Below are 25,716 nucleotides of genomic sequence, written 5' to 3' on the forward strand. Positions count from 1 at the left end.
GCATCACAAGGGTCCAACAGAAATGCACTACCCACTATTTCCAGGGTCGGGAGCAATTATGTAAATATTCTTCTAATTTTGAGAAAAAAAGTGTATTAAACCACAGTACTTTTATTTAATATACAGACATCTTTATGGTTTTACATTTCACACGATCATTTTGTCCTGTTTGTCCTACAGTTTGTTTAATGTTGTTTAATGAAATTAAAAGTGTTGAAAAAAGTATGCTTGTATTCAGTTTATTCATTTGCTGATGCAATAAAAACAAGCAAAAAACTAAGTGTTAAGATTTTATTTCACTCCAAACTGAAAGCTTCCAACTATAAACTACTGATCTGCTTTACTTCATGACATTCATACACAAAAAAATAATGGCAATATTTTCATAAACACTATGGATGGGTTGTATCACTGGTTCATCTGACTCAACTTGTGGATGCGGCAGTGGAATTGATGTAAGACTCTAGAATAAAGATGGTTTCATCGACCTGGTTCTCTGCTGAATCTAACCTGCAGGCAAAGAAAAATGAGAATAGTGCCACCAATCAAACATAGAGGTGACTAAATAAAAGGGGGGCTGTAGTTTTGTTTCATGTTCCTACTTGTTGATATGAAGACGTAAGGCCTCCAGCTGTTGCTTTTCAGGTGCAGTGATCATCTCTTCAACCTCTGTCAGTTGTTCAGGCTCTGCTCCACTGGCTTGCAGAGATGCCAGAATGGCCTCTATTCGCTGGGATTTCTCCAGTAGACGCCTGTTGGTAAAAAAAAATAAAAATAAAAAAATCATCAGTGTCATCATCCGAGTTCATCAGTGTCACAGTTTCCAAGCTGTACACCTTCTGAATATGAAATTATCTCCTGAGAGAATTTATGAAGATACACAGTTATTACTGATACACCCACTTGCTATCTTTGGTCTCAAACAGACGTCGCTCTATGAGGTTGGCCACTGTCTGCACAGAGAAAGATGTACAAAGAAGAACTGAATAAAGATTGAAAGGACTAAAATGAACAGATCGAAGTACTTTCTGTGCACAGGTTTACCTTATAGCAGTTCTGAAGCAGCAGCCTTGCAGTTGGAAGTTGGTTGACGGTGTAAAGATAAAAGGTGCGAGAGGGAGCAAAGTCAGGAGTCTTTGGAATTTCCTTAATAATAAAAAATGTATACGTTATTCAAAGGGGATGCACAAAATGATTCATAAATAGACAAGTAGTGGTTGTTCCCTTTAATGTGACGTGTTTCCATTCAAAGTGTCAAACTGTCAGTGAAGTTGACAGCTGTGTCACTTTTATTAAATTCTCTCTGCACCATTGTTCACAGAACGACACAGAGTAAACGATTAGGCTGCAGTATTCTTAAAATGTGGTTTTAAAAATATCTCATTCACTTAGTGCATCTTGAAAAAGTGTGCCAAATAATATTCAATGTCAATTTGAGGATCCTAGTTTCCTACTCCTAGTTTCAGGGTAGTCACTCATGTTAATGCACTAAGAAAATGGGCTTCAAGAGACTTGAAAACTCTCACAGTGATCAGTATGTGTGTGCAGTATAAGGTGGCATCTCAGAACAAAGACTGTATTGACAGCTTTTCCGTGTTGTGTTCAAGTGCTTGTGGGAATGAAGGGGAAAAAAGCACTGATCAATCCAAAACCTAAAGCATGCTTTGGAAACAAATTAGGTACCTGCAGCTGAGCCAGGTTCTGTGAAAGCAGTGTGTAGAGCATGTCTTTAGCCTCCTTGGCTGGAATCATAGCAAAATCTTCCACTTGCTTCTGTTCCAGGTGACGTTTCCTTAGCAACAGACGGAATATGCGAGCTGATCTGGAGCCAAATCTTCAGATAAATTACAAGGGAATAAATTAATAATGAGTTTCAGGTAACAGGAAGATCACACGCTACACATAATAAAAACACAGCCTCGCTTACCTCTCCTGAACAACAGACTCAAGGGTGGCCCGAGCCAGATTGGCCAGTGCTCTGTGCAGATCTGAGAGGGGAGTTAAGTAAAGTCTCTACCACATTGTTTCAGGAATTAAAAGAAAATCTGATTCTCGAAAATGTCTAACTTAAAAAAAGGATACTGACGACATACATCCCTCCTCCACTTTCTCCAGCCTTTCCTACAAACTCCATCTAGAAAATGGAAAAAACAAATAGATCTAAACCTTTTTGAATAATAAAAATGAAGAATAGATCATATGTATGTATTATATGTAATGTATCTAATACATGTCTTGAAGATGTCATACCGGATCATCCACCAGCAGAGACAGGTACTGGTCTAGGATGGGTCTGGCGATGTTGTAGCTGGTCGGGAGGGACCTGAAGATCTCGTTGGCTGAGAGGGGCTTTGTGCAGGTGGCTGTGGGCGAGGTCATCACCTCACTCATTCTCAGCATTGTCCTGACAATCTCACTGCTAGTCTGAGATTTTAGAAAGAAGACAAGTTGTGACCACAATTATAACTCTGATTTAACCTTGCATTGGAAAAATATGGGTATTGTTAACCTGGGGTCTGTGGCCACTCAGCCTTACACATCCCCATTTTAGTAACTTGCTCCTTCTGCGTTGTTTCCAGTTAAACTTTCCTCTCTTTTGACCAAATATGGAATTATGTAGGAACCAGTAACTACCACAATGGCGGCGTGGTAAAATTCAGGCTTGAACACATTCCATCAGCGTGACACAAATGTTTTTCTGCAGTCTTTGGTTGATACATACACTGACATACTAACCCTCAATGCTCTGTATGAGGTGGTCTGCAACTGATTAACTTACTCTTGTCATCATACAGTGTTTCGGCGTTGTACATTTAACGTCACGTGTTTGACACCTGAAGATCATTCAATTTTACCCTGTCCACCACAACCTTAAAAGAACGAGGAAGCAAACATACATCAAACAAATACATTTAATCCTCAATATGGGAATCTGACCTGATCTAGTTTGTTGGCTACAGCACTGATGATGGCCTGGTCTCTGAAGTGTAGATGGAACCTCTCAAAATTCACCTGCCAGTAAACCCCTTCATCACCATGTGTCTGAAAAAAAAAAAAAAGACACAGAGAGAGCAGAGGAATAAATTTAACATGCAAGAGAAAGGAAAGAGTATGATAGGTTTTTCTAAAATACAGGACATGTTAACTAAGGTTAAAATAAATCACCTCAGAATCTAACTTGGCCTTCTTTGCATTTCTTTGGTCCTCTCCATCCTCACTGGAGAGTGGGCGTTTGCCTCGCCCGATGAGCGTCACATGAGGTACCTTATAGCAGTCTGGGAAACTCTCGGGTGTAGGTAGGGTGGTGCTAACAGGGTCAGCAGGGGTGGCTGGAGTAGTAGTGTCTGTAGTTTGTGCTGTCGCCATTGGTGGGCAGCGCTGAAGAAAATGAGTCTCCACCAGTTTAGAGAAGGCAGAAGACACTTCACTGTAATCCATGCTGCGTCCCTCTACAGCAACAGGAAAGACAACAAAAAATCACTAACGTGAAAAGAAAAAATTAGTTTAAATATTCAAATTGACTTCTGACATCTGCCATAGTGGTGATAAAGAAGAACAGTGATCCAGTGAGGAGATAATGAGATTTTAAAGATTCTTGTTTTGTTGACTGACATCAATACTGGCCGTGCTGTTTCTACAGTACCCAGATACTGACCCTCCATATTCTGCGTGAGGCGGTCGGCTACTGTCTTAACAACGCTGCTCATAGTCATGTGACCTCTCTGGAGTAACTCCTCTATGATTAGCTCTCCGGTGTCACCGTACAGGGTTTTGGCGGTGTAGATGTAACGTGGATATCGCAGAATTCTCAGAATCCGATCACAACTGATCAGATACTGTGTGGGACTCCCAGGTCCTTTACGGCTTGAGCTGAATACACAGGCGCCATGCTGAACCAGCACACACAAAGACTTCTTTACCTGGATTTAGACAGATACAGGAAAGGGAGAGGTCCTTTACCACCATGACTCCTCATACATGCACACAAAACCAGATTACTAATCAAATCAGGGCAGAAAATGTAGCTGATGTTGTACTGAACTTACTGTTAAAATAATCCCTTTTAACCAGTAGCCAGCCATTAGATTTTCCTGTACTAAAAGAATCTGATGTCTACCTAAGCTAAAGCTATACATGATCATGTAAACAACTTCTGCATTTGAATGAATGATGCAAAACACAACTACTGCATTACTCCTGCAGGTGTGGACAAATCAGTTAACTAAAGTGTATGTAAACACAATACATTTAACGCCTAGAATGACCTGACTGTCCACCAACGTGACCACGAAGGGTGAATGGCAAAACAGTATATATATGACTTAATATATAATGAATTATAATATATCCATAAAGTGGAGTCATAGGAAAACATAGATAGTAGTAATAGTAAGAACAAGAGTGGTACCAGGTCCAGTGAGATGCCACTTTCGTGAACGATGGCTCTTAAATGCTGTGCTCCATTTCTGAGGAGATGTGTTCCCACTTTCTCCACCACTTCCCCAAAGTGCTCCTGCAGTAGGAGCCCACACAGACGCACCTCCTGCACAGTCATCTGCATAAACACACAGGAACACACAAATAATTAAAGGTATAATAATAACAACAACAACTATATTATTAATTAACAAAATGGTCTGTAGTATGGAAACTGATGAAATCGCTATTTCTATTATTGCTTGAAGTATATTTTGGTGTAAATCTAATGTCTGAATAACCAGCTAATCATCAGCAGTAAGATACAGCAGTTTTGGAGTTTGACCCATATTAATTCAACTGACAAACAGACTGAATATTTCTACTTCTGCTGCTGCACATTAAACCATTTTGTCTCTCAAAAGTCTCGTAACTTTTTGGAGTTTCTTTAAGCATCAACTGTGTTTAAGAGACTATTTGGGCTAAGAAATGTGGGTTATTAAAGAAGGTATCGAGGCCTGATCTCAGTCATGTAATCAGTCTTGGATATCATGAAGATACAGATGACAGCGAATCAATCTAGGTCCACAGACGTTTTCCAAAATACGTACAACAACCTACAAGCAAAAAACCTTTTAGAGGTACTGGAGCCGTTTCAAAGGTAATGAATGAATGAATCACACTAATTGATAATAAATGAGTTGTTTATTCTGTTTACTGCACTTTCTCTGAAGCCACTCTTTTGCTTGAAGATTAAGAAAATAAGTTACCAACACTGCTGAGCTCAGTTATGCTTATTCCTTATATACATTTTCTAATTTACAGTATTAATAAGCTCCCATTTGGTTCAGAAACATGTTGTGCGATGTAACCTAACGTTACATGAATGTTAATGCTATTCACAGACAGTATAAACACAGGGCTCCACAGATACAACAACAAAGAGCCTGGAGAGTTTTGAACTATCACTTTGTAGGTTTGCTAATAACTAACGTTTACACCTGAGCAGTATGTTTTTAACAAACCTTTGATTTTCTGGACAGAGGGAATCCCAAAGACTGAACACTGAACGCATGCAGCTTCCTCCCGTTGACAACACCGACACTTCCGCTCCCCGGCTCTTCTCGCTCGGGTTGCCCAGCAGTGGCGCGGTGCATGCCGGGCTGGAGGCGGACAGCTGGCCTCGGTCTGTGGAGGACCGACGTCAGTGTTTGTGCTGCTCTGGGGAAGATGGCGGAGGCTGCGGCTGTTCCCCCGCATCGGTTTTTCTGTCACTGTTGTAAGGGAGAAGTAAACCCCAAACTCCCGGTAAGACAGACGTTTTTATGTCTTTATTTTTTATACTTTTGTGTATATTAAGTGCGGTTGACAACATAGCATTTATCCGAAATATCGTTTGTTTCGCTTGGCTGCTACAGCTAAACCCTAGCTAGCTCGTTAGCAGTTAGCTAGCTTCGCTTGTTGTTAACTAACTCACTAAATAAACTCGTGACACTCGCAAATGTCTCCGTCAAAAATCAGATGCCAAAAGCAAGTATCGATAGGTTTTGTTAGGTTGAGTGTGAAACACAGGTTGGTAAAAGCTTTAAGTCTTCCGTTTGTGGCACAGGGACGTTGTGTTTCACACAAAACAACACAAAACAGCTGAGAGAAGAAGGTCTATGTTGTGGCAGAGTCAGTTAATTTTACTGATAGTATTCGTATTAGTTTGATTTTAGGCCATTTCTGTTTTCAGTTTTTGTTTCTATTAAAACACACAATTGACAGGACAGAGCTGGGGATTTTTCGGGAACATAAACATGTTTAATTAGTTTCAGTTTTGAAATCAAATGTGAGAATATTGTGTCTAAACGTGGCTTGACCTTCATCGTATCAGAGTTTTGCTAACACCCTGGACGTATTTTCTATGTCCTGGACAGTTGTGGAGGTTTCCACTTCACGCTCATTTGCACTCTGATTATTAGGTACACCTAGCCTAGCTTAGCTAACTACAACTATCCCAGTCTAATATAAAGGCCTTAAAACAAATCCAAGCTCCACTGATGTTCTATTATTGAGTTTTAGGTAAAACTGGTTTAGGGAGTTGAATCAGCCTAATGATTCTTTAGAAAACCATAGTTTATAGTGCAGTTGACTTAGTTGTTAAACTAATTAGACATGATTATTCAATAATTAGTTGGTTGAACACTTTGGTAATCTATTTGAATTTTAGACAAAACAAACAATTAAAGATGCCAATTAGTACTTTGGAAAAGCCCCTTGCTGACTATTTTATTTCCAATTTGTATATCCAATTATTTATTAAAAGATAAAATAGTAGCAGATTAATAAACAAACAGTGATATACATACACTTACCCTTATTTGATTCATATCAATTAGATGGAATAAAGAAACAGATATAATTGCCAAGCGGCAAGTAGAAGTAATTCAGTTTGGCAAAGGTGTCATCATAACATAAACATCAAAGTTATTGTTTAATATATCAGAAATTGCACCGGAAATGGATGGATTATGTGCATGAATATTAATATGATGAAATTAAGAGGCAAACTCATTCGTACACATTAAAATAAATTAAAGTGGAAACTGCCAGTTTAGTGTATATTGCACTGTCAATGTGGTTAGCAGTCACTGTGTCAGTCTATTCAGTCAATCATATTATGTTGTGGTGAGGCAGAATCTTTATTTTTATGGTATAATGAAATGATTCCAGTCTGCCCTGTCACTGACTCTAAACTGGCCTGCTTGTCTCATACACACTCAGTCCTGTGGCATGTCTTCACTGAGCAAACTGACTGCAACACACGACTCCATCACTCCACCACTACTTTACTAAATACTAAGGACCATTTCTCAGTCATGTATCCAGTAATAGAGTACATAGGAAATCTTTCTGTAGATTTTACATTTAGGATTAACTGCTTTTGGTTACTGATGGATTTTACATCCCTATCCCTATCCCTATCCCTAACATTTCACATACTTGTGTCTGTATATTAACTGACCCCAGGTTGAGAAACTGGTGTACACTTAGGGAAAACATTTGATCCAGCTGCAGCAGCTGGCAGTGTTTTGCTCATTCAGTAGGTGTGGTTGGCAGACCAGCTCTACCTCTTGGGTTACATTCATGAAACACATTGTCATTTAAATCTGGTTGATATGATCTTCTCAGAAACAAACTACAAAATGTATTTTTAGTGGTTTTAGGACCTCTCTCTAGGGTTATTTGATAGACTGATGTCTGTATGTTGTAATGTGGTATATCAGCTTATGGACGTTTCTAAAAACTGCTGTTTTCTTTTAGTTATTATTTTGCATAAATAACTTATAATACAATAAGATCATAATACCACAAAGTTATTTTACTAAAGTAGACCTGAAAGAGTTAATATATCAATTCTGTTATAAACCAGAAATGCCAAGTTTTTTTTTTTTGTTTTGTTTTGTTTTTTTGTTTTTTGGTATTTTATGTCACCATATATCAACTGAATGTGATTATTTTCCCTGACATGCGTAATTCTACCTTTGTTGTGACTTTCCAGGAGTACATCTGTCCAAGATGTGATTCAGGTTTCATAGAGGAAGTAACAGAAGACTCCAGGTAAGAGAATTCTGTTATTCAAGGTATCTACTGTGCATCTGATCTTGTTCAGACAACATGAGATAATATTAGCGTGATATAAAAGCAGGCAGATGGACTATTACATGTTTTCTTGTGCTTATTTACAAAATCTTTGATGTTATGCTGCTGGAGTTTGTTGGCTATCCTGTGCAGTTTTGTAGACTGTAGATGGTTTATTGGATGTTGCTAATGTTGTGTCTTTCGTCCCCTTTTGCGCTGTTTCCCTCAGTCTCCTAGAGGGTGGCGCTAACGGGATAGATGACACAGCCACACAGTTTGCAGAGGTACGAGGTCATTCGTGAGATTTGGGGACGTTTAGGGTGGGCAAAGGGGCAGAAAGAGGATTGATTAGTCTAATATAGGTTTTTATTAACTTAAGCTCTTTTTTTCTCCCTGTCTCTTTCCTTACTCAAACTTTCTGCCTCAAACTTTCACTTTCTCTTCATGGCCCGTCTTCCTCATCATGCTATCCCGACATCTCTTTAGCTATGGCACTTGTTGTTACTGGAGCGGCCATTTACAACAGACAGTGACACGTCTGACTCTGAACCCCGGCTCCCTGGAGGACGCCTGGGAGGTCTCAGTGACCTAGGCGGCTTAGGAGGGGGGCCAATCGGGGGATCAGTCCCAGCAGGCCTAGGAGGACCAATGGGGGGTCTACTAGGAGTTGGGGAGCACTGGGGACCAGGACGTCCCACTCGTCTGCACAGCCAAAGGAGATACCGGTCCAGAGGCAGCAGCAGGCCAGACCGCTCGCCTGCTGTGGAAGGGTGAGTAACCGTCTTCTGTCTTCTTCTTTTCTCCACCTTCCATACTCCCTCTTATAGTATTGAAAGGGCTATTTATGCCCCTACAATTGTAACTATTTGTATTTTAGGCAGTGGCATTACCTTAATGTTTTCACAGGATTGTACAACAGTTTCTTGCCGGCCTCTTTGCCAACTCTGGAGTCCCTGGCTCACCTCCCCTCTCGTGGTAAGTTAACAGAACTGTGAATTAACAGTGTTACTGATATTTCAGTATTTTTTATATTTAGTTGGGATGTCGGTGTGTTTTTCAGGACAGGGATGCTGCACTCTAATCCCGGGGACTATGCCTGGGGACAGGGAGGGTTAGACGCCGTCATAACGCAGGTAAACCAAACATTATGTAATATTATACCAATTTATATATTTTTTATGTCTGTTCAGGTTACAATTGTGTGTGTGTGTGTGTGTGTGTGTGTAGTTACTAGGTCAGTTGGAGAACACAGGGCCTCCTCCAGCAGAGAAAGACAAGATCTCTTCTCTCCCAACTGTTAATATCTCTCAGGAACAAGCAGGTCAGGCACTCTTTCTTTCCCAGTTTTTCTAAAGCTTTGCTAATGTATCTACGCTGACACTGTTGTGAGCCTTCATATTTCTGCACTGGTGTGTCTGTGTCGCTCTGCTGTTACACCACCAAACCACTAGCTAGCTGTAGGGTTTGTTTGCCACTGTGTTGAGCTTTTTTTGTGTGTACTACAAACCCATGCTGACCCTCATTGGATTATGTTGGAGTTGGAGCTAACAGATGTTAAGCAGCAGTTGCTTTTACTAAAATTACTGTATCACAGAATACAAGACAATGGTGGACATGGTCTGTAGGACCACCACAATGTTACCAAGTGCACCAATCTCAGTCTTTAGAGCCTGCATCACTACTATGCTCGTTTACATCTCTGTGGAGGTGCACGTCAGACTTGCCTATGCTGGTCAAGTGAAGCTTAACTTTCCTTTACAGTGTTTCTTCTGTTGAGCACCATTAACCACAAATTGCACTGTTTTTTGGGGCTGAAACCATCAGTTCTCAGCATTTGTATACAGTAACTGCAGACTATGAACAAAGTATTCATACTAGGTGGGATCAGCTGTTGGTGAATCCCTTACTAAGTCATGTCTGTGTCAAGTCTCTGTATTGTAAGCACTTATTTTGTTTTAGTATTACATTTATGTACATATCCAGAGACGTATGCATATGGGATGTTTAAACATACATGCGAGCTATATACTTAATCTGTAAACGGACTAATAACACATCTATAATTATATAAACACAGGGTTTCTTTTGTGTTTTTTTTAAGTCTGGCATTTGGGTACAGTGTGAAATGGTACTCCGTTTATAAACTGCTGCAAAGAGAAGTCTCTGAATGTGTTTCTGTTTGGAACAAAATGCTCATTAACCTTTAGAGTGTCAACAGTTTGTTTCATTAATTACTTGGAGATGACGTCTTTTTGCTTGCTGGTCTCTCACCTCCCATGTTTCTCCTCTTCTTTTGGTCCTCTTTTGGATGTATTCTTATATATGTGCTGCCCAATTTTACCACTGAGCTGTGTGTTTAGTTATGCAGCCTAGCTTTTGTGTACCTATTGACAGCTCACATACGAGGACAATTGAAGGTCTATGCACCTATTTTAGGCTTTTGTGTGAGTGTCCTAATCATTTGTAGACCATGTTTTTCATTGTCTTACTTCCATGCTAGGACATTTCATATTGCAAAATCAGTTTTGGTTCTAATGATTTAATTGATGTATCCTCATGAATGATGACCGCAAGAAGTAACAAAGGTGTTAATGTCAAGTCAATCATTTAAAAATGGTCCATCTTCTGTCCTTCAGACTGCTGTATGGAATGTCCGGTGTGCAAAGAGGACTTCGCCGTGGGGGAACCAGTCAGACAGCTACCCTGTAACCACTTATTTCATTCAGACTGTATAGTACCATGGCTGGAAATGGTAAGTCTCAACAAAGAAAGCAGAACTTTACTGAATAGAAACTTATGATCTAGATCCTTAATGACATGTAGTGGTATACAGATGTTTACAGTGCTTATGAGGGTATTAAGGAGAACAATGTAATACATGCATTGGCTATCCACATAGAAAGATCACTGTATTAGTGTGACCTTTCCTGACTCTCGATATTGGGCCAAACTGATCTTGTAATATAAAAAATCTTATAATAAAAAGAGTCAATTCAAGGCCAGTGTATGTCACATGATCAACATGGAAGTTGAGTTACCGCAGTTGAGCCACTTTTCCAATATTGCTTTACAGCACTGATCCTTGTGGCTCATCTAAAACAGCTGGGCTTTGTAGATTTTGGCAGGTTTTACTCAAATATGACTAATATAGCAATTTGTTGAGGTCTCATTTTATGTGTAGACTCAATTTGTGCTAGTTAGTGTTTACAGAAGCAAGACCATGTACAGTATGTGGGTTCAACTCAAAATAAACACGTCCTTTGTTTACAGTAATAAAGGAATATGCGGCTCAGTGCAGCAGTTTGGCTCACTGATGTGTTCTTAATAGTTTTTTGGCTCTATAGCACAGTGGAATAATTTAAGTAAGTTTGGCCACACAGTAAATACTTGTTAGTATCCACAGTTGGATTCTGCCTTTTCCTGAGATGTATCAACAGTAGGTATATTATCAATCATGGTCCTGTAATTGCTTCCATTAGAGCAACTTTTGAGATTTGTTTACAGTAAGAAAATACATAGACAAATACAAGGCTTGGGGCTAGAATCGTCTCCAATGAAGGAATGTAAAATGGAGGAAAGCTATGTTGATGGTCACTAAGTGAAAGTTAACAATGCATTGTTTAATGCAGGGTTAGTCGACTCATGCTGAAGTTGAGTCACCAGACAGACAGATTCTTACGCAAATAAGACTAAAACAAGGAACCAAGTCTTGGGGGGGGAAACTACTACAGTAACTTAATCTCAAAACTAATGTCTGCCTTTTGTTCTGTGGCCATGCAGCATGACACGTGTCCAGTGTGTAGGAAGAGTTTGAACGGAGAAGACAGCAGCAGCCAGCCCCCATCAGAGTCCCCCTCCCTCTCCATGGACCCTCGCACACAGGAGAGATGGTCCTTCTGAGACACCCACCTGTGTCATCCCTCTGTTCTCCTCGCCTACATCCAGCAACACACTGAGAGGACAAAACTGCTTCTCACTCTCCTCTGTTCATCCCAGTTGCAGTCATAATCATCTCAGTCTGATATATTTTTTGTTTTTTTGTATTTTAATGCCTTCCTCCTCAACCACACACACACGTCTTAACAGTCATTGGAGATCTCTTCTTGCCTATTAACAAACCAGCCTAGATTGATGATGATCAAGCCCAAGTGTTATCTTCCTCCACCTCTCAAGCAAACCCCCTTTCCATCTTTCTAGAAATGCATTACCCTAATGTGGGGAAATGTCAGACCACACTTTGTACACCCTGTCCTCTTTACTCACCTGACGATTTGCTGAAACCTGCAACTGAGCCCTGTATGACACATCAGAATAATGTAAGGGTTACTGTCACTCTTGGCATTTACAGAGGCGGGACAAACACACGAACACCTAAAGCTCTGCAATAAATTTTACGTTGATGAAGCGTATAAATAGTAAATTTGTCGATTGTGTTTGAAAGATGATTGGATTCTGTGTTTTTGTTCTGGTGGTGTTGGATTGGACCACATTGCACAGGTGTTCGTGTTATTGTGTCCAGCCTCTGTAGTAAACAACAAACAAGACACAAGAATTTATAGGAATCATGTTACTGCTGTTTAATGGCTACAAACGGAAGCTATGACAGCAAAGATCAGAAAATGATTCTTACATTCTCCATTTGAAAACAGTTGCCTACTTACCATTATTTAAAGCTTTAGATTTAACCATACTCCTGGTGTATATATTAGAAACAGATGGCATCCCTTTGTCTTTTTATTCCTGTTTGATTTTCTTTTGCTCCACATTTTTATCACTTGTTTTGATGTAAATAATTTTAGTCAACAACTTATGGTTCCTTTGCAAAGAAAAGAAAATCATTGAGAATGGAGACACAAATGTGAAATACCTGGTTATCAAACTGTATATTATATATATGACAAAAATGTCTATGATGTATTAATAAATTGACAAAAAAATACAGTACTATTAATGCAGTTGTCATTTTTATATCCTAAACATTAAATGTGATAAAGCACATTTTAGAACAAAATGCTTTTAATTAAAGGATTAAATAGCACATTTACAAACTATGTACATTATTTATATCATTTCATTAGACATGTGCAATATTAAGAACACTTAAATCTTAAATTCAAGGCATCAGTTTTGCTTCAGCTCTGGTCATTCTGGTGAGTTTATTACTTACAGGTACAGGTAGGATTTGTGAATTTATATGAGTTGTGGGTATTTTACTTTGAGGTGTCATTTCAGAAGCTTAATTTCTCCATTAAGTTAAAATCAGCGTATGATGTGTTTTAGGTCAAACTAATACATGAGAACTATCAGTGTGTGTTCCAAGCAAGTGTGAGCAACGAATGAGCTGGAGCTGAGGAGGGGATGTAGCCCACAGCAGGATCCCAGACCTCAAACTGGATCACTGACGATGATCTAAAAAATACACACACACACAAAAACGTCTCAGCTTGGTCCCTCTCATTTATATGTATTCAAAAAGATTTATTGTAAAGTACCTGTTGAGTATGATGATGACTACAGAGCCATCGGGTCTGATGAAAGCAGAATATTCAAGATCTGTTGCTCTGCTGGGGGACACGCCCACTCTCTGAGATCCCTCCAACAGGAACTTGCTGTGTAAAATTTGTGTTGATCTCATTACACTGCCAGGTCACAGTGACACATTCTGTGTGAATATAAGTCACGTAAGGCCCACAACAAAATGTCTACTACCTGAAATGGGCCATGCTGTAGAAGGTTGGCTGCTTGTAGAAGACATCACGCTTGGCATCTACAATAACAGGGCTGTCAACAAAGTTTTTAACCCAGTTTGGCCCACCAGTTTGGTCCAACGCCAGGTTCCAGTCAGTCCAGCCGACCATATAATGATTTAAGTCCTGCCACAGAGAAAACACCCACAGGTTAGTATCTAGTAGTAAGATCAGCACATCTACATAAACAAATCCCTCTTGATTTTCAACATGTCTGGATCCTGAATGCACCGATGCAAAACGGACATAATGGAGGGACTACAATCTTCTTTATGAGAGAGTGAAGGTAGAAGAAAGTAAACGCCAGCTCCAGTTTGCTAATGGCCTGCAGGCAGTTAGAGGAGAGTGTGTGCAGCAGACAGCGACTTGTAAACCTGCACTGCAGCATCAGGGGAGGTGACTCACCTTTGTGTAACAACTCGCAGCTTGTCAAACCTCACATCTGCTCCGGCAGATTTTGCTGAACAAGCTTAACCCTCATGCTAAGATACGATGATCTTACCTCTATGATGTCATGTGCGTACTGTTCAGCCCTGCTCCAGCTACCCAGCTTCACTCCTCTGTCTGTTGGGCTCCACCCAGCACAGGCCTCTGTGCCAAACAGGTAATACTCTGGGTAGAGGTGATGGGTGATTCCCAAGCTTATCTCAGCTGGGACAACTTTGTCCATGTACCAGTGGACTGCCACACCGTGGATGTAGCGTCCTGCATGGACATCATTCAGGACCTGGAGCAATGAGGATAATAAGGTTTGAGTCAACACTGAGGTTCTACAATAAAGGCCTCATAAGGTATTAGAGACCCTGTTGGCACGGTAGTTAGAAAACTGATTATCTCATACTGGTTAAGTTATACTTTTTTTAATGGAAACTTAATCATTTTTAATTGATTCACAGACTTATCTGTGACCTGATCACATTAAAATAATTGATGTCATTATTAACAAAACTGTTGTACACGTGAGGGAAGTGCTGAAAAAAAATTATATGATAATAAATTATTCTTAAAAACATAAAACCTTCTGCTTTTCCATCAAATTTTAATGTCTTAAATTCAACTTGATGAGCTTCTTTTTTTTGTTTAGAACAATATGTTATTAACAATAACATTTTATGTATTTTTTAAATTCAGATGTGTGTTCACATTTTTTTCCTGAATCACCATTTAGGCCCCAGGTTGAGTATATTTTATCATGGCTTTTCCCCACTATCACGCTGCCCTTGAACTCACCACTTTGGCCCAGTATGGCAACAGCAGGCGGTTGTCATCCAGGATGAGGACGTGTGTGTGTGGGTATGACGAAGCATGCAGGGCAGGGCCCAGGTCCATTGCCACCCAGTCTCTTTGTTCCTCAGGGGTGAAACCAAGAGCCTGGAAACTGCAGTGAAACAAAGATACTTCGCTGTCTGTTCATATTGTTTCACATGAAACCAATCATTAAATCAACTGATGAGAGACCTGTAGTTGGTCATCTTTCCTGCAGTGGGCTCATTCCCTGTGGTCAAAGCCCAGAAGGTCAAGTTATATTTAGCGTATTCCTCTAGAAACCTGAGAGGAAAGATTCATGTAACCATCAGTTTTGCCTTGGATCAAGCATGCGGCACGCAACATCACATTATAGTTAAACCACATGTCAACCTGATATAGTAATGAGCCCATGTTTTATGCTCTTTGCCACCAGGCTGGCCCTTTAGGGAGCCTTTTCCTGTGAGTGCACCATTAGTTTTCAACCAGGCAGGGGCGGTCCAGGCACTGGCCAGTAGAGACAGAGGACGAGGCGACAAGGACTGAGCTCGCTGCAGGAGAGGAATCTGAGAAGACACGCAAGAGCAGAGATGTAAAAACATGAACACGTTGCCAGTGTGTTCGTAGAAGAAGAGAGAGACACCTTCATTTTGATGTCCTCGGGGGCCAGGGTGAAACTGTCCAGGTTGTAGTCCTCAGGTGTGTCAGCGTAAGTGTACAGACGGGTGGAGAAGTCACAGCTGGCCATGGGGACACGCACCACACTGTAGCCAATACCTGCCATCAACACAGGATCAGAAACGATAAAGGCTGGGTCATAATTCAAAGGGAAGCTTTGGTAACGTAGAGAGGAAACATATTTTGATAACACACAAAAGAATCCATCATACTTCACATCATAGTAGCTTTGTGTACCTTCACTTGAGAAGTACTGTTGCAGCAGCTGATTCTGTGCACCAGCAGAAAGAGACAGGATGTTGAGGGCTGCTGCGTCTGTCATGGCTCCACCAAACCCCCTGATCTTCTGGTACTTCTGGTAGGGAACGATTGTCAACCTGAGGCCTGAAACAAGAGACGATTGAACAGAAAAGATTCCGCGCACCTGCTCCCACAGCACTCGCAACCCAACTAAACGAAAGCCCACGTCACTCACCTGCGCCGCTGCTGTTCGCCCGGACGTGACCCCGGAGTGGCTCCAGTCTGCTGCCTGCCATGCTGCTCAGGTAGGAGGAGAACTGTCCCAGCGGTGGCAGCGTGACGGAGCCGACGCCATCACAGTACGTGGAGTTGCACTCACACACCACAGAGTCATGGCCAAAACTTCTGGCAACACATTTATTGCTTCCTGTGGTAGAAGACATTCAAGGCTTATTTCTTTGTGACTTGTATCTATGTTTATCTCTATCAGCTGCAGTGATTGGTCATTATGATCCTGTATAATAGCTTCTGTGCATTTTTAGGGTGTGTGATCACACTGACAAGTTAGTATTTTTATTTTGGATACTTTTGTTGAAGTTAAAGGATCTGTGTACTTCTGCACAGACGAGGAAACAACACTGTAAATGTTCAGCACACAGTAAAAAAGACTATTATGCTGTGTTACCTGTGCAAAGAGTCACTTCTGCTGTGATGAAAACAAGAGCCACAAGCACAGGTGGCAGTGACAAGGCCATTTTATCTGTGAACCAAGCAGATCCGGTGTGAATTCAACTAAACATGGTTCAATCTGTGTAGAGCATCTCGTCAAATGGTCAAATACAAGTAAACAATGACTCAACTGTTTTGATTATGCAGCACATTTCATTGTCATGTGCTTCAGATGAAATTACGGTACAGTTTCTCACCTTGGAGGATCCTGACAGGAACTCCTTCATGTCCTGAAATGGAACTGAGACGTCAACACTCCGCCGGCACCTTATTGAACCCAGTCTGCAACAACGAGTGTTTTCGATGCACTTGTTTCCGGACATGAAACCAGACTGAGAGTCATGTGACTTTGTAACTCGTCACATGAGCGAAGGTGCAACAACCTGTGGCAGCAGCCAGGTGGCGCTGCACCTTCACATAGCTCACAGAAAAAGACCTTCTCTATTCATATTCAAGCTGTTTTTTATATTTTATAGCTTTTGCAACTTTCCTGAGACTATTGAGTTGAAAAGTGTTTGATAATGCCATCAAACGTTAAATACATTTTAACAACTTTTAAGAAAATAAAACACTTCCTGTTTCTGATTTAAATTTAAAAGAGTTATTTTAATAAGATAATGTTCTGTTTACTACTTTTCCATCTAGTTTCTATCTTTTCAAGTCACTTGACCGTTTCACTATATTTCAAGGTGAAACTATCACACATTTTACTGTCTTAGATTTATCTGAGAGTTGTGAAATGTAAGTTTTAAGCTGAAATGATTAGTTCATTTATCAATAACCAGCTACAGACTTTACTGAGAAAATAATAGAAACTATTCAATAAAGAACATGTTGCTCACATATTAAAGCACAAGTAATAACTTAATGACTTAAAATAGTATAACATTCTAGAGTATTTTAAGTACTTATCTCCACCACTGGGCAACAGTGACACTAAAGCCACATCAGTTGCAGAGAAATTAATTGTCAACACTTCAATGGCAGAAAATACTGTTCATGAATCTGTTTCCATGGCATCCAACTTGTACACATTTAACAACTTCTACTGCCACCAGAACTTAATAGTGAGTTTTATAAACAGTAACACACAAATTCTGATTTGCCCTGTTATACAGTAAGTGATCAGTAAAACGACTTCTTTGTTCAACATTTTATTACCAAAGCATCACACGACTCATCATATTTTACAGAGGGTTAAATATTATTGACAGACATTTGTATGTTTGTGTTTCTAGGACACCGATGTGTTTGGGATATTTGTGCATGTACGTGCGTGTGTGAGTTGAGTTTCTGTGACTTCATAGGAAGGCACAAATTCTTTCCAACATTGCTGGATTTCTGTTGCTCAGAAAGATGATTTCTTTCTTCCCGTCCTCTGTTTGGCCTGATGAGGAAGAGAAAACAAAGCTAGTTAAACACAAGTCATCGGTGTGTTTTGGCAAAGAGTCAAGATCTTGATTCCTTACTCTGCGGATGCTGCAGCCAGTGGCGGTCCTTATAGTAGAGGTAACAGCTCTCAAACTCCTTCTCACTGTAGTTGGGCACTGACACTGGGATGAACGGGTCCATGCTGTCAAACCCCCTCTGATGAGTAAAACAGCAAATCAAAGCTGTTGTACTAGCATGTGTTTAAGAGAGAAACTTAAGCAAGTACAAGATATCCAACATGATCAAAAATAAGGAAAATTATGGGGAAAATAAAGTAAACGCTGGTGCTGTTGAAATATTAAAACATAAATATTTATATAATTCATGCACTGAGGGAGGAGTTGATGTATAATTTTAAAATATGAAATAATGCATTAAAGAAATCTACAGAAGTCCACATAGTCAGGGGTCAACAACAGATGATTAATATTATGCATCTGTAATGTCAACATATTTAATTTGGTGAGGTGAGTGATGCTATATGTGTTATGTTATATGACCGTACGTTGAGTTTTATTGTTCTATTACTGTCTAATGTGAAAGGAAGAGATGCATGAGACACATCAGATAAATAAAACTGCAATAAATAATACTAGAACCCACCGTACCAACACTAGCAGCAGGTACAACATGACAGACGAGATCGGGACAGTACAAACACGTTCAAGGATTCATTCTGTTAAAGCCTTTGTTTGGCAAAATCTGTCTTCAATGTTTCAATATCTTATAATTATAAGATATTCAAGAGGATAGGGCTTTATGAGTAAAAGAAAGGTTGGATCTGCTTTTTTGCAGATAAATGTCAGCCGTAATGCGTTTCCTGTTAATAATACTTAATATACTGCTCGTTTGGTTGGCCACATGCTCACCACAAAGCAACAAGAAATCAAGCCAAAATGTCCTGTGGGTATATTTCACTTGATTATGAAAAACAACTTCGACCCCTAAGACCTGAAGCTTTCGATTAGTCCGGTCTTGAGGTCAGATATGCTGTTTTCTGACTAATGACCAAAGATAGTAAATAGAAGGAAAGACTAATCTGCTGTCAGTGCTGCAAGTTTTATAGATAATGAGGAACGATAAAAATGACCGCTGACCTCTCCCAGCAGCTCTTGTGGTAAGTAGGCAGATTTTGAAGTGTAGAGAGACCCCGTCTGGGACAGAGTGGTGATGATGGCGCCACCGGTCTGAGAAAAGAAAGTGATTATTAATGGAAACAAAATGAGATCCTCATCTAAATATGTGTTCATCGCTGTTAGTTTGTTCTCCTCACCCAGTCGTTCTTCATCAGTTTCCTCAGGTTACAAACCAAAGTGAGCTCCTCTGGATCCACCTTGAGAGAACGAGACACATTATTACTGCCTATGTGGGGAAACTGAGAGAGAAGCATCAAGACAAGTATGAGGCATGAAAAGATTTGAAATATATTTTCTCACAGCGCTTTTATCCTCCTTCTTGATGGTGGATCTTCCCCACAGCGCATTGACACCATCCACTGCCACGGCCACGCGCAAGTTTGACTCCGGCTGCCCACTCTGCAGCCTCAACTCCTTCATCACCGCCCCCACCACATCGCTGCTGCTCTTCACACGAGTGATACCCTACAGCAAAGAAAACACCACCAAAGCCTGATAACAATGAACTATGTAGGGAATCAAATGGACTGAAATAATAACAATACATAACTCTGCTGGAGGAGGAAATCTGAGCCACTGAGTTATAGTCTAGTGCCAATAATTTCATACAGAATTTCTTTCATTTTAAATCTGTAAACTGTTTAGTGTAGAAGCCACAATTGGAAAACACCAGCAGCCAACTAGAAATAGTTTCTCTGACACAAAATGCTTAAATGCAATAAAGCAACACAAATGTGTCCAGTTTACTTTTCTTAAAACAAACGATATACTAAACAATAGCAGAGCAAGATGACAAACGGCAAGGAGTGAGAAATCCACAGCCTGCACATTAATCTACTGCTCGTTTCTGTGCTGATCCATCACTGTGCTCAGTTCATTGGCTATTGATCACCACTAAGCACAAGGCAAGATGAAAGACGAAACTTTTAATGACCCCTTTGGGGAAATCGGCAGAAGGAAAGAATGGGTATCAGACAGAAATAAAGTGATGAAACCGATTTGCAGGGTGAGATAAGCCACATGTTCAGTGAATACAAATGTTAAAGGCAGAAAATGTTAATGGCAGGAGACAACTCACCTGTTCCACCAGCTGTCCCAGTGAACTTCCCTCCTCAGTGAACTCTCTCTTTGTCCACATGTAACGCTGCGTTGTCTTTATCTGGGACAGAAACGGCACAAAGTCACTCTTTAACACCGACCGTTTATTTAGGAGCTGAGTTTTCGTCTGAGCTCCAGAAATGCAGGAAGTAAAGTCTGTGGTTCACGTGTCCATTTACAGTAATTGCATGTGTGTGAGTATGTTTGGGACTGGATTGATTTAGGAAACCATCTTCAACTTAATGCTCGGTTTATGTGCATTAAACAGTCCACTTCACTCTAAACTGCCTTTAAAAGAAACACAGATCACTCCATAACGTGACAACTTGCCTTATTACATATATGACAATATTTTATTTAAGGTAGTTTACAGGTTGCACTTAACTCGAGTCCATCTATCTTTCTTTTTACTTGCTGTGGAGCAATATCTCACTTTGTACTGACTACATTAAAATGTCAGTTTCCTTCTAATAATAAACTTCATGCTGTTACATCGCTAATGTGCTATGTAGAGACACTGTGATTCTAGATAAAATAAACACACTCTTTTTATAGCTCTACATGTAAGTAGATTCAGGTGGTGTCATCAAGGAATTTAACTGCTTTGTGTGTATCAGCATGTGACCTAAACTGCAGCTAAGACACATTTGCAGCTTATTTCAAGTCTATTAATATGTACATGCTTGTTAGCGTTCTGACAAATGATGTAATACTTTACCTCTTATGTCTTAATCTATATATGGATACTCATCTTGTGATTTATGTGCATAAAGGCACACTCTGTAAAAATGGTTACCTTAGATAGGAACTTTTCATTGGTGGTTCTGAAGTCACGTAACCATTCTGTGGCTTGTAATGGTTGGTCAAAGCGAGACGTTTTGTAGGATGAAGGCAGCAGCTCCTTACAGTTCTTCACCCAGAGGTGGGCTGTGTAATAAAAATAAAACAGAAGATGAAGAGGGTTATGTTTTGAAACTTGCTGTAGTTCTTTCTTTAGGATTACCAGTCAGCGCTTTTTACATGTCTCACCATCGGGAATATGCAGCACCAGCCATCCCTGTGTATAACAGAAGTGAACTGTGTGACAGAGAGACATCGTCTTCCCAGACCCCTTCAGCCCGTCTGAACAACTTGATAAGGCCAAGAACAGGCTATGTCATCAAAAGAGGAGTGTGTTCATTTTTTTCTGTGTGTGTCTGAGAGAGAGAGAGAGAGAGAGAGAGAGAGAGAGAGAGAGAGAGAGAGAGAGCGAGAGCGAGAGAGAGCGAGAGAGCGAGAGAGAGCGAGAGAGAGAGAGCGAGAGAGAGAGCGAGAGAGAGAGCGAGAGAGAGAGAGAGAGAGCGAGAGAGAGAGAGAGAGAGAGAGAGAGAGAGAGCGAGAGACACACACACACACAGACAGTGTATTCTGAAGGATACAAAATAAATATCGCACTGCAGGCTTGCTGTTGTCTGTTTTCTTCAGGCAAGAGATGACCTCCAGAGCTGGTTGCCGCACCATCACACACGCTTCATTAAATGTCTTCACCTAAAACAAGGCAATAATTTATATCCATGTCAGACATTCTACATTTTTAATGAGTGTATAGGATAACAGCCTTTCCCGTAATCTATTAGCCATTAAGTATAAGAAACCTACCTGTTGCTGAAAGCGTCTGGGGAGGCCATGAGGGAACAGTGTACGGACGTCTGCAGAGGGCAGAGTGTAATACTGTCCAAAATGTTTCTCGGACTGACATGCCTGTATAAAGACAAACAGTCAAACATCATAAGATGTTCTGTTGCTGGTAGGCAGCTGAACTCTGTTCTAACTGCCTGTAAACACAGTGGTGAAGATATTATTTGTCGGGACACTGGTAAAGAAAGCTTTGCTTACTGGATCATTCTCTTGTGTTCTGAAAACTGAGAAAGGCTCAGGATCGGTCTCCACAGCCACAGCCTCCTGCTGCTGCCCACATCCACTGGTATGAAGTGACCTTACATGTGTTACCTGCAGAGTTTAATATAGAGATTAGTTTTCCAAGTATCATATAGCCAGAGGTTCCAAGCAAACATGAGCTCAAAAGACAGCAACTGCAATACAGTACATACAGATCCAAGATAAAACAAAGAACGGAAAACGTGATACCTTCCACATGTGTCATAACATGTTCAGAGATTTTAAACTAACAAATGTGTTCATATACAACTAAACCTGAGCAGAGAAACATGGCTTCAGTGTAAACATGTACTTGAATCTACATTCATGAAGTTTACCTTTATGATTTGCAGAACAGGTAAGTTGTGAGCAGTTTAAAGCCGTGAACCACAAACCGAGCAGCTGACCCAGATAAAAACTATATCTATAGTGTTTTATTCTTAATTTAATATCTTCAGATTCATGCATTTGGAAGAAACGGTAATGGTACTTGGCACACTGCATAAATGTGTCATGAAATGTGATATGATCTTCACTAAAGTCACAAATATATAGTTGCAGCGTGCAGTCTTGTGTACTGGTAAATAATAAAAATAAATTCGGATGTCACTAAATGTCAGGTATTGGCAAACCTGGAGTTCAATCATTGAAATGAGAACGGAGGTGTGGTTTAGAGCTACCTTGACTTATAAAAACACCCAAACAGGGCCAGTGTGTTATTCACAAGCACCATCGGCTCATGGTGCATACATAGCAACAACAATCTCACATCTCAGAAGACCTATGCCCAACAGTTGTTGATTTGTATGTAGCTGAGAAGGCTTACAGGGTCAAGAGTTTAGATATTCTTCAGTCCACAATCAGACATACTGTCTGTAAATGGAGATGATCTGGTACTGTGCCTACTCTCAATAGAACTGGGCGCACGGCCAAGATTATTCAACATGCACAACACAGAATCTTAATGAGGTGAAAAAGAACCCTAGAGAAGCAGCTAAAGACTTTCAGTCCAGACCTTTCACCAACTGAAAATATTTTGAGCATCTTGAAACACAAAATATGACAAGTCAGACCCAGGACTGTCAAACAGTAAGAATCCTATATCATGCAAGAACAGGCCAAGACTCTTCTCCCAGAACTCCAGCAACTGGTCTCTTCAGTTTTCATTACATTAAAGAAGAGGGGGTGCTATAGCACAGTAAACATGACACTGTCCCAACTAATTTGTTTTCTATGTTGTATTGTGAATTAAATATTGGTGTATGAGATTTGCAGATCCGTCTGTTTTTGTATTTAGATTTTACACAGAATCACAACTTTTTTTGGAATTAGGTTTGTAATTCCAAATAAAAACTGAGGAAGCATGGTATCCATCACAGCACACCGCAGAGGAAGCCATTGCTCTAAGCCTGAAGTTTGTCAAAGATCACCTTAACACTCTACAACACCAATGAGAAAAGGTCTTGTTTGGAAGAATGCACAATGTTATGTATGGTGTAAAAAGAGAACTGTTTACCAACATGAAAACACTGTGCATGCCAACAGTACGTATAAGTACTGTGGTGGGTGAGCATCATGACCTATTTTCATGTCTTTGGATCTGGACAGCTTTCCATTACGGAGGGTAAAATGAATTCCCAAGTTTATTGAGGTATCCTACAGGATAATGTCAGGATGGCCATCTAACAGCTGAAGCTCAGAAGAAGCTGGGTGAGAAAGCAAAACAACGGCCATAAATACTGAAGTGTCTTTTAGAGTGGCAAAATTAGAGCCTAGACCTCAACCCAGTAGAGATGCTGGGGAACGACCCCACAGAGAGCTGGTCACACCTGACATCCTAAAAATATGGCTGTGTTGAAGGAGATCTGGGAGGATGAATGGTCCAAAGTTGCTCCTGGACGTCGGGCAGGTCTAATCCGCAGCTGCAGAAGCGCTTGTTTGAGGCTATTGCTGCCTCAGCATGTTCTTAAAACTGTTCTCTGTCCGCCATCAATCTGTATGTTTACCAGCTTACTAATAATGTGTTTGTTAATATTTAAGACTTTGTTGAAGATCAGATCACACTGTATGATCAATTTCATCAGAAAACCACGAAACTACACAAAACAATTATTTATTTTTCTTGCAATTCTGACTTGAACTTAAACCCCGTTATCATGGATCTTACCGTCTGTCGTAGTCTGAAGGACAGTCTGTGAAGTGCCATGATCTAAAACATGAAAAACGAAATGAATTAAAGACACATTTCAGGAATGACAAACGCCACAGTAGCGGGTAATGTGCGCATGGACGCCGATGTCCTGTAACCTTGTATAAATACGAGCTAACAGCTAAGCTAGCTGTGGTAGCAGACACGAATTCACAGCCAACGTGACTAAAACGAAGAAACGTGAGCATATACGACCACTTACCAGCGGTTCAGCTCAGTAAATGAAGAAGGACCGATGTTTCATTTAATGACATCTAGTGACAAACATCCAGCGTTTGGGTTGAGCAGAGGGTAAACTGCAAACCTCCAGGAGAAGTCAATGTGCCAGATCTGCCCTGGGCACCGCCATCATGCAACACAGAACAGGAAATGACGTGACGCCATTGCAATTCAGTTTAGCCAATCAGGTGAGAGGAGCTCGGTGACGACAGAGGCTGAGTAAAATGGAGTTTGTCGGAGTTATTACACATTTCACCTGTAATAATAATGAAAAGTGTCAGATATGACAGCACCATGAGTGTCTGTTATCAACTCTCCACACTTTTCACAGCATGCTTTCTTCCTTTTGTTTTCTTTTACATAAATTTACTCTTAATAATGTTCCCACTTTTGTATTTTTCTTCATTTTATTCCTTGTAGCTACTATGGCTATGAAAATGTTAACTATACTTTACTAAACAATGTTCAGTGTAGAAATGTGTGAAAAAATCTCATCTTTTAATCTTTAATTCAATCTTCAACTTATGTAGGTCAAACATTTTCATGCATCAAATGTTCTGGAAACAGGAACAATTTAGACTAAATGGATCAATACTGTGCAGCAGCATAAAAAATATTGGCTGAGTTAACAATCAGGCAAAGAGAGCAACCTCTTCAGGTTTCCATGGACCCAGGGATACACAAAGACTCAAAGGTTTACTATATGTCATTTTATGTCATATTTGTTTAGGATTATGGACCAAAACTAACCTGTGTGGCAAGTTCTGTATTACCAAATCTGCATTAAGACATTTTTACATTTATGTTAGAATTACAAAGAAAGGCTCTGAAAACTGAAAAGTCCAATTAATGTAAATTTCATTCTTGAAATTACTTTCTGGTTACATTCTTACATTGGACCTGGATCTCCAGATGTGATGTCTTTTAAAACTATGTGAGTACCAATTTACTATGTAGGTTGAACAAATTACTTAAGCAGCATCAAAGGCCTTTGTCTTAAATCTTTTATTTCTGACCCTCTCTCTTG

General features: G+C 40.2%; 4 protein-coding genes across 4 annotated transcripts; 1 reads left to right on the forward strand and 3 right to left on the reverse strand.

Annotated features, from left to right (window-relative positions):
• Positions 1-91: 91 nt before the first annotated feature.
• On the reverse strand, positions 92-5,536 carry polr3c (polymerase (RNA) III (DNA directed) polypeptide C). Its single transcript, XM_026371078.1, has 13 exons — positions 5,442-5,536; positions 4,409-4,555; positions 3,656-3,920; positions 3,166-3,449; positions 2,938-3,042; positions 2,251-2,424; positions 2,083-2,134; positions 1,928-1,988; positions 1,684-1,834; positions 1,045-1,146; positions 904-953; positions 603-752; positions 92-510 (listed from the first exon to the last, which is right to left on the reverse strand). The coding sequence occupies exons 2-13, from the start codon at positions 4,553-4,555 to the stop codon at positions 426-428; spliced, it is 1,626 nt and encodes a 541-aa protein (XP_026226863.1). The 5' UTR covers positions 5,442-5,536; the 3' UTR covers positions 92-425.
• Positions 5,537-5,571: 35 nt separating this feature from the next.
• rnf115 (ring finger protein 115) lies at positions 5,572-12,981 on the forward strand. The gene is made up of 9 exons (XM_026371467.1): positions 5,572-5,724; positions 7,961-8,019; positions 8,270-8,324; positions 8,527-8,810; positions 8,947-9,015; positions 9,101-9,173; positions 9,268-9,361; positions 10,677-10,792; positions 11,821-12,981. The coding sequence occupies exons 1-9, from the start codon at positions 5,572-5,574 to the stop codon at positions 11,938-11,940; spliced, it is 1,023 nt and encodes a 340-aa protein (XP_026227252.1). The 3' UTR covers positions 11,941-12,981.
• Positions 12,603-17,007, reverse strand: gba (glucosidase, beta, acid). Its single transcript, XM_026371466.1, has 12 exons — positions 16,877-17,007; positions 16,636-16,710; positions 16,186-16,377; positions 15,948-16,094; positions 15,676-15,809; positions 15,426-15,598; positions 15,246-15,335; positions 15,018-15,165; positions 14,290-14,514; positions 13,750-13,913; positions 13,533-13,649; positions 12,603-13,449 (listed from the first exon to the last, which is right to left on the reverse strand). Exons 2-12 carry the CDS (start codon positions 16,703-16,705, stop codon positions 13,344-13,346), a joined length of 1,566 nt encoding a protein of 521 aa, XP_026227251.1. The 5' UTR covers positions 16,706-16,710; positions 16,877-17,007; the 3' UTR covers positions 12,603-13,343.
• Positions 17,008-17,817: 810 nt separating this feature from the next.
• On the reverse strand, positions 17,818-24,840 carry dap3 (death associated protein 3). The gene is made up of 13 exons (XM_026373407.1): positions 24,673-24,840; positions 24,429-24,470; positions 22,220-22,333; positions 21,983-22,084; positions 21,763-21,871; positions 21,374-21,466; positions 21,141-21,271; positions 20,325-20,405; positions 19,547-19,711; positions 19,384-19,443; positions 19,208-19,297; positions 18,149-18,266; positions 17,818-18,066 (listed from the first exon to the last, which is right to left on the reverse strand). Exons 2-13 carry the CDS (start codon positions 24,465-24,467, stop codon positions 17,981-17,983), a joined length of 1,188 nt encoding a protein of 395 aa, XP_026229192.1. The 5' UTR covers positions 24,468-24,470; positions 24,673-24,840; the 3' UTR covers positions 17,818-17,980.
• Between the last annotated feature and the right edge of the window lie 876 nt (positions 24,841-25,716).

Source organism: Anabas testudineus, chromosome 16, assembly GCF_900324465.2.
Source record: "Anabas testudineus chromosome 16, fAnaTes1.2, whole genome shotgun sequence".
In the NCBI taxonomy this organism is placed as follows: Eukaryota; Metazoa; Chordata; class Actinopteri; order Anabantiformes; family Anabantidae; genus Anabas; species Anabas testudineus.

Bases quoted from the DNA above. Each gene is read 5' to 3' on its own strand.
- polr3c (XM_026371078.1), bottom strand. From the start codon at position 4,555: ATGACTGTGCAGGAGGTGCGTCTGTGTGGGCTCCTACTGCAGGAGCAC. The intron at 1,989-2,082 runs GTATCCTTTTTT...CTCCCCTCTCAG, and splicing joins AGGAGGGATGTATGTCGTCA to ATCTGCACAGAGCACTGGCC. The intron at 1,147-1,683 runs GTACCTAATTTG...TTTATTATTAAG, and splicing joins AGAACCTGGCTCAGCTGCAG to GAAATTCCAAAGACTCCTGA.
- dap3 (XM_026373407.1), bottom strand. From the start codon at position 24,467: ATGGCACTTCACAGACTGTCCTTCAGACTACGACAGACG. The intron at 21,872-21,982 runs GTAGGTTTCTTA...GCCTTGTTTTAG, and splicing joins CCAGACGCTTTCAGCAACAG to GTGAAGACATTTAATGAAGC. The intron at 19,298-19,383 runs GTGAGGAGAACA...TTCTTTTCTCAG, and splicing joins AACTGATGAAGAACGACTGG to ACCGGTGGCGCCATCATCAC.
- rnf115 (XM_026371467.1), top strand. From the start codon at position 5,572: ATGCCGGGCTGGAGGCGGACAGCTGGCCTCGGTCTGTGGAGGACCGAC. The intron at 8,020-8,269 runs GTAAGAGAATTC...TGTTTCCCTCAG, and splicing joins GAAGTAACAGAAGACTCCAG to TCTCCTAGAGGGTGGCGCTA. The intron at 10,793-11,820 runs GTAAGTCTCAAC...GTGGCCATGCAG, and splicing joins TAGTACCATGGCTGGAAATG to CATGACACGTGTCCAGTGTG.
- gba (XM_026371466.1), bottom strand. From the start codon at position 16,705: ATGGCCTTGTCACTGCCACCTGTGCTTGTGGCTCTTGTTTTCATCACA. The intron at 13,914-14,289 runs GTAAGATCATCG...TCTCTGTGGCAG, and splicing joins ACGCACATGACATCATAGAG to GACTTAAATCATTATATGGT. The intron at 13,450-13,532 runs GTACTTTACAAT...TGTATTTTTTAG, and splicing joins GTCATCATCATACTCAACAG to ATCATCGTCAGTGATCCAGT.